The 12,836-nt window shown below is 41.6% G+C and overlaps 1 protein-coding gene and 2 long non-coding RNA genes across 4 annotated transcripts in view; 1 reads left to right on the top strand and 2 right to left on the bottom strand.

Annotated features, from left to right (window-relative positions):
* Positions 1-211: 211 nt before the first annotated feature.
* Positions 212-7,244, top strand: LOC109968491 (uncharacterized). Of its 2 annotated transcripts, XR_002276110.1 has the most exons (6): positions 212-309; positions 863-918; positions 1,048-1,190; positions 1,274-1,381; positions 1,789-1,969; positions 4,756-7,244. It is a non-coding gene; the product is annotated as an uncharacterized LOC109968491 (long non-coding RNA). The 2 variants fall into 2 exon arrangements; XR_002276109.1 differs by lacking the exon at positions 4,756-7,244 and having other exon boundaries at positions 1,789-3,648.
* Positions 1,872-4,749, bottom strand: LOC109968493 (uncharacterized). Its single transcript, XR_002276111.1, has 3 exons — positions 4,234-4,749; positions 4,013-4,162; positions 1,872-1,958 (listed from the first exon to the last, which is right to left on the bottom strand). It is a non-coding gene; the product is annotated as an uncharacterized LOC109968493 (long non-coding RNA).
* A 45-nt stretch (positions 7,245-7,289) lies between the features above and the next one.
* treh (trehalase (brush-border membrane glycoprotein)) overlaps positions 7,290-12,836 on the bottom strand; it is a 7,582-nt gene continuing 2,035 nt past the window's right edge. Inside the window, exons 7-15 of the mRNA XM_020614739.1 lie at positions 12,679-12,795; positions 11,839-11,961; positions 11,699-11,748; positions 10,963-11,163; positions 10,639-10,856; positions 9,844-9,955; positions 9,276-9,388; positions 9,131-9,184; positions 7,290-8,840 (exon numbers count right to left, since the gene is read on the bottom strand). Of these exons, the coding sequence (XP_020470395.1) occupies positions 8,703-8,840; positions 9,131-9,184; positions 9,276-9,388; positions 9,844-9,955; positions 10,639-10,856; positions 10,963-11,163; positions 11,699-11,748; positions 11,839-11,961; positions 12,679-12,795 (1,126 nt within the window). The 3' untranslated portion in view covers positions 7,290-8,702. The remainder of the gene's footprint in view (positions 8,841-9,130; positions 9,185-9,275; positions 9,389-9,843; positions 9,956-10,638; positions 10,857-10,962; positions 11,164-11,698; positions 11,749-11,838; positions 11,962-12,678; positions 12,796-12,836) is intronic.

Genomic DNA, 12,836 nt, shown 5'->3' with positions numbered 1-12,836 from the left:
CAGGTGCAACCACCCGTTTCTTTGTATGTATTCTTTCCCTGTTCGGATTAAATCACTACTCCCATCCTCCTCGGATTCTGGAAAGAGTAATTCATCTGGATTGAGTAGAAATCCAAAAGTCTCAAATGATGACCAGGAGGATCTCTGACTCGCGTGTGTGTGTGTTTGCGTGTGCAGGATTTGATTGAAGCTTCTTTTCATTTTCCTCAGTGTCATGAAACTTCTCAGGCTGCAGACACCGGCTCCTCTGTTCGATGACTCCTTGTCCCAGGCTCCAAGCCCAGGCACCGGTGTCTCCGTCCAGTACAGGTATGCTCTTTAGGTCATGGTTCAGAGGGACAGACATTCCCCCAGCATCTGGAGAAAAGCCCTGACTTCAAAGTGTTAGGGTCTTTATATTCTTTCACCATACGCAACAATGTAGTTTCTTCCCATTGATTAAATGTATAGCGTGCTAGACTTGTGCTTAGATATGGACAGTGCATGATACCTTAAGTCATCCCCTTTTTCTGCATTTGGAGGGTTGTGCAGTTTCCAGCTGACTGCTGACATCAGTAGCACATTTCACATTTGTTTTAGATCACCTTTTATCCAGGTCTTTTTTGTGGCCCTGCTCAGGTTTTAGTGTGATTTATGGTCACCCTGCTCAGTTCGTGTGGGCCCATCCTGCCTTCTGCAGACTTCCAGCTGTAGTTCCATTCTGCACTTACTGTCTAGTGCGAATAAAAAATTTGTCTGCATTGTTGTGTGTTTCTAGTTGTGATCTCGCCCTGGAATTGCTTTACACACTGGACTGAGTGTAACTTGAACAGTAAATTGTTGAATCTGATTTTGTATGACATTAATTTTCTCCTTGTGCCAGACATCCACACATCCCTTTGTGCCAAACATGGGATGAAAGGAAATGATTGGCAGCAGGTGCGTATCATTTACATATTTATTGTATTAACTAATTAACCACCACATTTTTATATCGTGATAAAATCATTTTATTGTATGCAAGTGCAAACACTGTTCTCCAAATACTACTGAATACTCTATTTTTAGCAACTCCAGCTTTTAACAAGCTGGAGAAGGTGCTGACCACCAAGAGGCTCCTGAAGGATGTCGGGAAGCAGAGTCCACGCCCCCAGACGTCTTCCATAGAGGCACTTCGCTATGTCATTTCCACTTCTTGGAATGGTGTGCAGGTAAGTTAAATTTTCTGTTGTTTAAAATGGTTAATATGTTTACAGTCTGGTTAATTATATTTATTGTCCCTTTCTGTAATTAGGCTGCACTTTACTGAGATTGCTGACCAGGCACAAACGGTGGCAGGAGGCCCTTGATTTAAAGGCCTGGATGTGTTGCGACACCAGTCAAGAACAAGTCGACACTCTCTGTAAGTGTTAACGTCTTTAACATGCACAAAAAAAGGTACATGTATACAGTATATACACACTCAGCAGCCACTTTATTAGGTACACCTGTATGCGCTTCAAAATGTATAAACTCTTATGTTTATTACTGAGGTCATAGTTAAAGGTGTTCCTAATATTATGACCCTCTCATGTAGGTAGCTGGGGAGGGCAAAAATGTCGTTCAGTACACCACCGCCTTAACCATTATCCACTTATGAGACACTTTCAGCTTCATAGACACAGCTGTACCTAATAAAGTGGCTGGTGACTACAGTACTATCAGTTTCAGAAGAAAAACAGTAAAAAATAAAACTTTATAAAACAGACTTTTCAGGCAGTGTCGATGCAGATATTAACTATTTCATGTTCTTTGTCCAACATCCCACAGTGGCTGCTGCTTGAGGGGCCTCAATCCAGAATGTCGTTGTGGCCCCAGCTCCATCAGCAGCGGGCTGCAATCTTCAGGGCTGCCTTAGGCGCTAGGAAACTCCACGCAGGCAGAACCACCACTGGGACCAGCTCATGTGTGGAACATTAAGCGACTGACAAAGGTGTGCTCTGAAACAGAGGTTTGTACCTGTTAATGTAATATGTAAGCTTGTAAGTTTAGTTTTCTGGGTCTGCACTTGGCAGCCAATGGATTTTCATTTTGAAAGGAGAACAAACGGAAATTTGGAATTAAGGTAGTGTGTGTTTGAACAGACAGATGTCTGCGCTCTGGCTGCATTTATTTGTACCACTGATAAAAATCTAAATATTTCGCTGCCTTTGCCAGAGTGACAGTAGTGGTGATTGTGCAAACTAAAGTAAATGGCGTTAGAATAAAGTGGTAGCTCAAAAAGAAAAGTTATTTTCTGATTGTAACACAGTGGTTATATGTTCCATAGTACAAATAAACAACACCGCTGCAGAAAGGATTGTGTGAATCCAGAGCACAAGGCACCTGTGGCCTCTGCCCTCGCTCAAGCAGACAGACGCACAGATCTGAGGCTCTTAATTTCTGAATTCCATATATAAACATAAAACATCAGATAATGGTCATTTCTTTTGTGTGGTTTACTATTAATGAATGAAAATCCATTGGCCAACAAGTACATGGACCTTTTGGTGTGGAAGCTCCATTTTACAGGTTTGCACATTGAGTTTCAGGCTTACAAACCTTCACAAGCTGATTCAAGAAAAAACAAAACCAAAACTTGTGTGCTTATGGACTTTTTCCACACATTTACTGTGTAGTCCAGTTCTGTAGGCAGAGAAGAGGGCAAGATTTTCAACTCTGGACCAATCAGCAGCGTTGGAGCCACTACAGGCCACACAATTGGCCAGAAGTTGAAATCTGAAACTGAAATGTGCAAACCTGTAAAATAGATTTTGTAGGCAGATGCCTAAATGTACAAGCATCGATGAGCTGGATACCTGTAACGAATAAAATGGTCGATATTTACACTGCAAGAAGTTAAGTTTCCATGATAACTAGATTTTTTTTTTTTTCCTCAGTGAAAAGATTGAAAGTTTTGCTTGTATAAAGTGGGGCCTAATTTGTTTACTCTTGGCCAAAGTGGCACAATGATGCATGTTATGAATACTGATGTGTGTGAGTGATAGAAATAAATGGTTTTACAGTATTCATGAAATCTCAGCTGTGCAATAATTTTTATGACAAGGCAAATGTAGTTGTACATGTAGAGGTTCCAGGCTATTCTAAAACATCAATGAAAAAGGTCATTCATGCACATTTCCTCCACAGACAATGTTTTGAATCTTTGTCAGGTCAAAGTTTTAAACTGTAAACTTTGCATTCCCACTCATCTTTAACTAACCATCTCTGTGCTATAGACTGGCCTGGTCCTCCCACTGAGGGTCAGGACTGCTAACAGCACTTACCAATATTAGTTACAAACACAGTACCCTCGAAATAATTGCATCTCAGAAAAAAAAAATTCAAGATACTAAATAAATCACAAAAAATACCACAGTGTTTCAAAATACATCCAGTCCCAGACAATGTTGAGTAGCCCAAATGTCTGGGACTGTATATTTTTAGAGGATGGTCTGGTGCGGGTGAGGGGCCCCTGGGGCACTTCAGGTATCTGCACATATCTTTTATGTATTTCTGATAATTCTTTGATGTTTATGAAGATGGATTACATCTAGATGTGATGTGTGTATAAATATATATATATGGGAAGACTAGGGGTTATGTCAGGGGTGCCCAATCCCAGTCCTCAAGGGCTGAGTTATGTATACAGGTCACATATTGTTGGATGTACAGGATATAACACTTCATAATGTATGTAGTATTTAGTATATTTTTATTCTACAGTACTTGCTATGAGATGTTCTGACACTCAAGAGGGTGGCTTACCAATGGACCACACTTGACACAATCAGGCTATTAAAGTTATAAATGGGTGTGAACATAACATTTTACAGATATTTTGAAACTATTGCCCTGATCTAGAATTTGGCCTAAATGTTGCAGCATTGTTTAGGAGTGTGGTTACATTTTTGATTGAATTATTGCAACATATTTCATTAAATCTAAGATATAATCCAACAGACTTACAGGTAACCACATATTTTATGAATTAAAAAAAAAAAGAAACACTTACTGTTCTCTTCCACTTAGCCGTAAAGGGTCAGTCAGCTGGGTCTGTGTTGAATGCATTCTGTAGGGAGAACACGTTGAGGCAAACAGGGTCCAGCCCAGGACGCTCTGCCATGCACGATGGACTGCTCTGCTGCTGCAGCTGTCTTCTGACCTAGTTTGAATTACAAACATATGTGTCATGTGAGCTGCAATCAGGAATGTTCTGAGTAAAAACAACGTTACCTGTGGTATCTCCCTGCAGCGTGTTGACATTTTCAGTAGGTATAGTTCACAGGGTCCACACGTGCACCTAATATTAAAATGTAAAATATGAGGATAAAAAATGTAGTAGTCAAATTTCCAACAAACATCACAAGCTTAGGAGTAGCCTTGTTTACCAGCCACAAATCTGAATTACTAAAGATAATGAGAATGACACATTTTGCACGTAGGCTACCCAAAATGTGTATTTTAAATCAGTGGTATGTCATTTTGTAAAAATTGCTTACACCAAGAAAACTTTTTGATAGCATGCTTTGTCCATTGTGTTTGAAAAAGACAATTATCCACACGATTAAATATAATAATAGTCAATAACACATGCAAGGTGTATTCCATGACTTACTATATTGCTTAGGGAGAATGTGAAGCTGTGTCACACCATGTTCAGTGTTGGGATGTGGGCACCATCTTGTGATTTACTCACTCTGTTAAACTGTGCCTGCTCCAGTGGTTACCTGCATACCTTTTGTTTGGTGGGCGCAGGCGGAAGACAATAGTGGACCAAGCCATCAGCAGGTTGCAGCATAAAAAGGTCTTGGGAAGAGCACAGGACAGTCAGGCAGGACTGGCTGCGGAAGAACCAGGGCAGTTCTGGTCCAAAACCACAAGGGAGAAGAGGAAGACCTTGGTCATGGAGGAGGTCACGCTGACGAAGCAGGAGCATTACCTCATCAAGGCCATGTCCCAGTGGCAGCAAGGAGCATGGACATGATGGTAGCCAACACAAGCAGAGGCATTAGTTGGGCAGACATCTGCTGAACTCCGCAAGCACAACTCAGCTTCCTGATAACTTATGACACCCTCCCATGTCCCCAAAACCTGTTCCAGTGGTTTGGGAATAAGGATAAATGTCTGCTGTGCAGCAACAGCAACTCAGGCCTCCAGGAAATCCTGCTGGACTGCAAGGTGGCACTGGCACAACCTAGTGCTGAGGAAGCTAGTAGAGCTGTTGGGTTAAGTGGAGGGTGGGGCCAAATGACTCCTCAGGTTTATTCCCATTGTCAAGCCAGGAGAGTTCAGACAAAAGCCAACAGCAGGGAAGACAACATCCCTGCTTTCTCCTGGAAAGGCCTGGAAAATAAGAGTTGACCTGGACAAACAGCTAGCTCTCCCACCTGAGATCACACACACTACCAAGAGCATCGAACTTACTGTCCCTTACAAGGAGAGGTTGCCAGCAACACGAGTGCAAACAGCTGAAGTACTCTGAGCTAATGCTTGGTGGACTGCAACCATTGACTCAGTGGATGCAGGGGCTGTGTGGGCAAATCAGCAGTCCAACGGCTAGAAACGGCTAGGACAAGTCTACAGAAGGCCTTCAAAAAGCTAACAGAGAAGGAAAGCTACTGGCCACAGCGAAGGGGGAGGGACAGAATCTGGAGCACCAGAAAGGGAAGCTGCATACACTGGTGGAGGTGTGACAGACAAGACACCAGGCAGGTAGAACATCACCTGTACAATAAGCAAATCGCTTTTGATGCTCATTATTTCTGAAAAGATTCCTCCCAGTCTCAAGTTCAAGGGTTAGGTGTTAGGGTTTGGGCATGTCAACCGAGACATTATGTTTCCCCTGAGACTGGATTTCAAAACCTCCTTTTAAGTAGGAGAAATTTAATAGAAATGATTCCTCCACAGTTAAATTATAAAAAGCCTGATGCTGCAGAATCATTATTACTAAGCTATCTCAGCTCTATCTGAATAACGCAGTTACTCAGACCTTCCAGTTTAGAGGTCAAGGAGTTGGTATAATCTCCAAACAATGTGGCTGCTAAGACAGAGACAAATCAATTTTTTTTTTTTTGTCAAGGCCATGATCAGAATTAGGGAAATGCATTACACAGAAAGACTAGCAGAATCCCTCAATGAGTTATTGATTAAAGCGTATTGAATAAGAACCAGTAGGAGCCAAGGAATCATCTTCGGCTCTGATTCACCGTGAGAGGACAGACAGCCAGCCTCCCTGGGAGGGAGGGGAGAATTATCCTGGCAGTGCAGAGCAGGGCTCCTGCAGCAGTGAGCAGGCACCACGAGGACTCAGTGGATAACGAGCAGTCTTTGTGATGTGTGCTGCAGGGGCTAGTGAAGGCTGAGCCAGGGAACAGTAATGAAGTGCAGGCATTCGTCTAAAGCCACACAGACATTCAGACACACTATATGAATGCACCTCTGTTGTCCTCCGTGCCTACCTTTCCCCCTTTCACTGCTATTTGATATGATTTGACACATTTCTGCACATGATGCTGGATCTTATTCCCATTATGGAAATCAGGTACTGCATTGGCCACAGTAGCATTGTCTAAGATATCCAAGTCCAGAGGTACATGTATTAAAGAAAATGTCTTCTGTACATGTAGAATTTTAAAGACCTGAATAAATCATCCAATTTGTAATCACATAACTTTCAACAAATCTTGTCTGTAAAGTGAATCAGAATTTCCTTAAAGGGGAATGAATCTTGAGATCTTTGGTTTCGTTTAACAGTTAAAGCACTTCCTAGACAAAAAGGTTTGTGTGTGCATGCTAGTTTGTATGCAGTGCCAGTTGCTGGGTGGCTGGTGAGGACAACGCACCCCGACCTTTGCTTCCACAACATGTAATGCACTTGTCACTGCTGCTTTACAATTCATGGACCACCCCTAGAACAAGGCTCTCGGAATAACATTCCTCAGATTTGTGTATAATTATAAATGCACATGCGCACACAAACACATTGTAGCTTCACCTCATCACTACTTTGTAACTGTCTGACAATTTCTTCCTCACTTTACAGCTCGATCTCATTCAACGAACAACATATTTCAGCTAAAACGGCGTGGTAATGTGCACGTTATCAGGAGCAGGTTCTACTTGAGTTACTGCTGTCAGCGAGGGCTGAAAACATAATGACAGCTGACTGCTGTGTCAACCTCTCTGAACACATGACTACTGCTACTGTACAGGTGTCACAGTTAGGCATGGGGGTAAAAAAAAAAAAAAAAAAAAAAAAAAAAAAAAAAAAAAAAAAAAAAAAAAAAAAAGAAAAGCCAGCAATTATGGTTTGTGGATAGAGACTCATAACAGCACATCACTAGAGTGCGATCTGCAGGATTGCATGGGCCACTGCACCCATTGGCCTTTTGCACATTTAAGTTGCAAAGTCACACTATTGTCTGCACTCATGCTACAGAGAGATGCAGCGAAATCCCTGCTTGGGCCTCATGTCTCCACAGCCAAAGGGAAGCAATTTCTTCTCTCAGGAGAAATTAATGGACAAACATTTGAATAACTATATGGACTTAAGTTCACAACTTGACCTACATTTCACCACAGAAGTAAGCAGAAGTGGAAAAAACCAATTTCATCAGAACAATCAGAAATGTCACAACATGTTGACTTTATCCTGAGTTACACCAGTGGTGTTGTCAAAAAGTTTTCAAAGCCCTGACGTCATTCCAGGCTGTAACAAACTAAACAATAACTTACAATGTCAAAGTGGTGACCGTTCTGCACACCGTCTCAGAACTATATTAAGTTACCACAAATGCAAACTGCTAAACACTACAAGTGAAATAGATGTTGACTTTTATTGTAAAGCAGCTACAAGAAATGCAATGTATTTGTGCTGTTTTGCACCAAACTACCACCATAATCATCTGCATTATGTACCTATGAAAAGGACAAGATCATTTTAGCATCCAGTGTTATCTAATGCATTATTTTTAAAGTTTACTGGAAATGCAACATTTAATTTTACTCCTGCATGATAATGGACTACGGCCAATTTAGTGCTACTGTAACTGTGCAGGAATTCATTTCTACACAGTGTTTAATATGTGGTGTTACACTATAAGTGTCATCTGAAATTCTTTGGTTGACTTATTAAAATTCAATAAAAGTTTCTTGAGTCACATATAATTAAAGCCACGTTTTACTGCTTTCACTTCATATTTTATTTCTCACAAGCTTGTTTATGCTCCAGCTTTAGTTTACATGCAAATGGAAGCCTCGGTGGGAGTTGGTGTACTACAGCAATAACTGTTATAATTGAATTAGGTGAATAACTGTTTGTAGTGTCAGTTCAATATCTGGGACAAGTTAATGGTGCGATTCCGTTGGCAGCAAACACCAACATTGCTGCATTACTGGAGAGAATCCAGAAGTGCCTAAATGTGTATCGTCTGATATCACCAGAGGCTGCGTTCCTCTGAGGATCAACACTAAAATATTTATCAAAGGATTTCTTAGTTGGGATAAATCATATCTGGTTCCTTAACCAAATAAATGGCACAGATCATCTAGGATGTACAAATATATCAGAGAGAGTTCAAATATAACCTTTTAGTCCAGTTTCTATTAGTTTGAAGTCTGTAAGTGGGCAGGAGTCACACCGTGCAGTAAAACCAGGAATAATAAAATCCAACCTCCGATCAGGCTGCGTTGTCTTCTCTGATTCACTGGAGCATGAGAGTGGGAGAGATGGCCAGAGGGAGCAGGAGGCAAGAAGACACAGCTCTGCTTCCTGAGGTGAGAGTCGCCCCATACTGGTCCAGAAGCTGCAGGGCCACGCCATTGGTCCAACCAAAACCCAACTGCAGACAGGGCAACATGGCAGAGAATGGAGAGTGTTTTTATTTTTGTTTACACTGTGATGAGAAATAAAACAAGTGACTAATCTGTGCTGCTGAAAATAGAAAGAAAACCAAAATGAAAACTAGGTGACAACAAAAATGATCAAAAAAGAAAATACAGAAGTAGTAAGGAGTGAGTATATATGTATATGCAAAGGTGCTCAAGTTAAGCAGAAATGAGTGACAAATTCAGAAGACTAGTGTCACTATAGACACATTAGTGTTATGACAGCAGCACATGAAAGAAATACCTGAACTTCATATTCTCCTCCCCCACCAGGTTTGCCGTCTCCGTGCACATCATACTGTCAAAGAGGAACAAAACTACACATTCAACCGTCTGTGTTATCACTGTGCAACACAGGCTCTGAAATACTGAAACCTTACGAGACTCGCCTTTTCAAACATGGCATCATACTTCATGTATGCCAACCAGTTTGTCCTGATCCAGCGCTGGGCCAAATCAAACGCGAGTTGTTTAGCATCCTCTGAAGGCAGTTTGGATAAACCTGGAAATATGCAGTGATTTCAATCACTGACCACTAATTGGATCATGAAGTCATGTTTTTAAGGCATGGGGTTTTGTGGAGCCCCACTGTGTTTGTACTGTGCACACACATGACATGTTACACATTCCCCCCCGCTGTCGTCACACAACACATACATTGCATCTTGGTGAGTAACACAGTAAACCTAACTTTTGATTGTTTTTCATTAAGCGCCACAAGGCACCTTTAAGAATGTGGATGTAAACGACCTCAACTCAAACCTTAAGGTCAGTAGTTTAACCTGCTTTACTTTCCTCAAATCCTGTGTGTCGAGTAAACAACTGGAGGAAAAAACTAATGCACTAGTACTACTGTGCATTTTCAGAAAATGCTATCCAAAGACAACAGAGCAACATGTTGAACAACCAGCATATCATCACAGGACATAGTGTTTCAGGACATAGTAGGCATCCTACCATCGATGAGCATGTGCTGTAAAGGAGGCCATGCGTTGGGATAGTCCCACTGCTGCCCAGAGTCTCTCAGTGACGTTGGAACCCCATTGGGAAACCGGAGAGCACCACTCCCCTGTACAGACACGAGCAACCAGAAGAGCATGTTGGATGAAACCTGTGCAGTCTGTGTGTGCCATCTGGTTGAGCAACCTAGTACTGTCCAATGAGAAGTGGGCTTCTGAGCAGAGGGAGGATTCACAGCTCAAAAATGCTGGTGGGGAAATAAAGTGATGAACAATGTCTCCTGGCTCAGCAGCTGTCAAGAAGCACTTCTGCAAAATATTTAAAGCCTAAACAGTTAGAGTGGGGCTGTCATGGCCAACAGAAGAAGAAGAAGAGGAGACTGGTCATACAGGGCAGCTGTGTTGATAAAAATGATCATCCATGCTCATTCAAATGTGTCATGATAAATGCAAGTTAAAGGGCTCTTGCACAAAAATGGCATGAATGAGTAATTCCTCACTTTCCCCTAATGCTACATAACCACAGTTACATTTTTAGAAATACCTTTTTTCACTGCTTGGTGCACCTCAAACAGAATTCTCTACACTTCCACATGGGATGGAGGTAGAAACCTCAGACATTTCAAAACCTAATCAAATTAAACCAAATATACTGTACCTGCACAGCTAGATACTATTAGCAATAAGTAGAAATATGTATCTTTTGTAACTTGGATGACCTGACTCTTTAAACTAAATGATGCATTCTGGTTTTAGACTTGGGACCACAGTGAAGCTGAGGAGGTATACCAACCTTCAGATATTGTACCGCCTTCTCTCCCATCTCCGGCTGAGAATAGCACTGCGCCCAAACAGGCGCCAGGTTGGAGGGGTAAAACTCAAAGTTTTTAGAATGAGTCACCAGGTTGTAGTCAAACCAGGCTCCCCTCTCAGCATCCCAGAGCACAGCCTCAATCGCCTGCAGTCTGCGGGCTGCAGCCCGGTCATACAGTGCAGCTGAGTCACCCTGTCCTGTCAGGAAAATGGCACATCAACGCTATGCACCACCGGTTAGGAACTAAAAAGCTGGGTGCAGACTAAAGTTGGTTCCCAGGTCAAAGGCTGCTCATATTCTCACCCATTATCCTATGAAATGAAGCAAGAGTCTTCTCACTGAGGCACAGCAGAGCGTTGAGGTCAGCGGGTAAAATCTTACTGGTGCGCGTCCCCCTGAGAGTGCCGTCATTGTGGATGTCACCGACTACATACCAGCGGGATGTGAAGTCCCAACCAGACTCTGCACCTGCTTTCAGATCCATCCACAGCTGTTTTTTATGGTCTGAGCGCAAGAAAAAACATGAAATCATTGGTAGAGACAACAAATCCGAATCTGTACTTGCTCATGTATGTTTAGTTTAACTGGATGTGAAAAAGAAAACAAGCAGCCGCTAAATTTTTTAAGTTTTGAAATATTCAAGACATTCAGACAATTCAGTCTCTTATGAGGAAATAACCATAACTATATAGAATGGAAGGGCCTTCAGAATGCAGACATTTCACAAAACTCAACATTTTAGTGAATACTTTCCCTTTAAATACATTTTCTTAAGTGTAGCTACATTGTTCACAATGAATGAACACTGAATATTTATTACCACTAGTACTGATGTATTTTTGGAGCAAATTTGTTTTGCACAAATGATCATTGCATCCTGGGGAATTAGACATTCCACTTTTGTTGGAGAAGTGAGTACCCCACAGCGTTTTTTCTCTCTTTCACAGAATGAAATGACCACAGCAGGGTGATTATTCCTCATGCTCATAAAGGGGCACTCCCTCTGCCACTGGGAGCACGAACACTCATAAGCCATTACCATCAGTGAGGCCTTCAGCTAGTTCCAGATCATCTGTGTAGGCTTCAGGCCTGGAAAGAACCAAACGTGTCAGTGCAGGTGAAAGTACACCTCACAATATCCACATCTTTTTTAATTCAGGACATTTCTTTAAGTCATACCTGGGCAAGTCGACCTGCACGTGGTACCGGTTCAGTACATGTACTGTTCCATTTACCGTCACAGTCACAGAACGGTTCTGCATCCAAAATTGGTACTCCTGCTCCAGAGCCGGTAAAGCCAACCTAAACCATGTAAGTTTGCACACACAGCAGGAAGAAATGTGTCAATTCAGAACTCTTTTCTCCAGTGGTGGAAAGTAACTAAGTACAATTTTGAGGTATCTGTACTTTGAGTATTTTCAATTTGTGCTTTGTATTTTCATACTTTGACTTCACTAGATTTTAGAAGCAAATATTGTACTTTTCCCTTCACTACATTTATTTTAGAACAATTTACTAGTTCCGTTTCAAAACCATTATAATACAAAAATTACATTACAATCATAAGACTGACCTCTGGAGCAAAATATATACTGCTGAGTAGCTTGTGAAAAGTACTTCAAACTATAAGCATATGAGCTAAAACCAGCTCCAATAATATGATATACATTCATGTGAAATGTGTCATTCTGAAAAATGAGTACTTTTACTTTAAGTATATTTAGATGCTAAAACTTTATGCAGGACTTTTACTTTGTAAAAATACTGTTACATAGTGGTATTGCTACTTTTACTTAAGGGATCTGAGTACTTCTTCCACTGATGCCTTTTGCTGTCCTTATATTTTTACCCACAAAAACGGAGGAGTCCTATTTTAATTAACCAAGTTCCAGAGGCACAGAGAGACACGAGCACTGGGGTTTGATGTTTAGTGTCGTTTTCTCTGTTATGGGAGAGACACAAGGCAGCTGAAGAATGATGGCGTGTCTGACAGGACATCAGCTCAGGCCTAAATACCACCTGAGGAACTCTTTATCCTCGGTTGCCTTATAGTAGCTCTCCACCATTAGTGTGAGGAATGGAGGCTGACTGCGCCTTTCGTAGTAAATCCGCCCACCATTTGGAACGAAGCCATATCTGTAGGAGAGTGATGGAAAAAAAATTTTACTCCACAAATC

The sequence above is a fragment of the Monopterus albus genome, unplaced genomic scaffold, assembly GCF_001952655.1.
Source record: "Monopterus albus unplaced genomic scaffold, M_albus_1.0 scaffold150.1, whole genome shotgun sequence".
NCBI lineage: Eukaryota > Metazoa > Chordata > Actinopteri > Synbranchiformes > Synbranchidae > Monopterus > Monopterus albus.
Note: the sequence above shows the minus strand (reverse complement) of the source record. Positions and strands in the feature narration are given on the sequence as shown.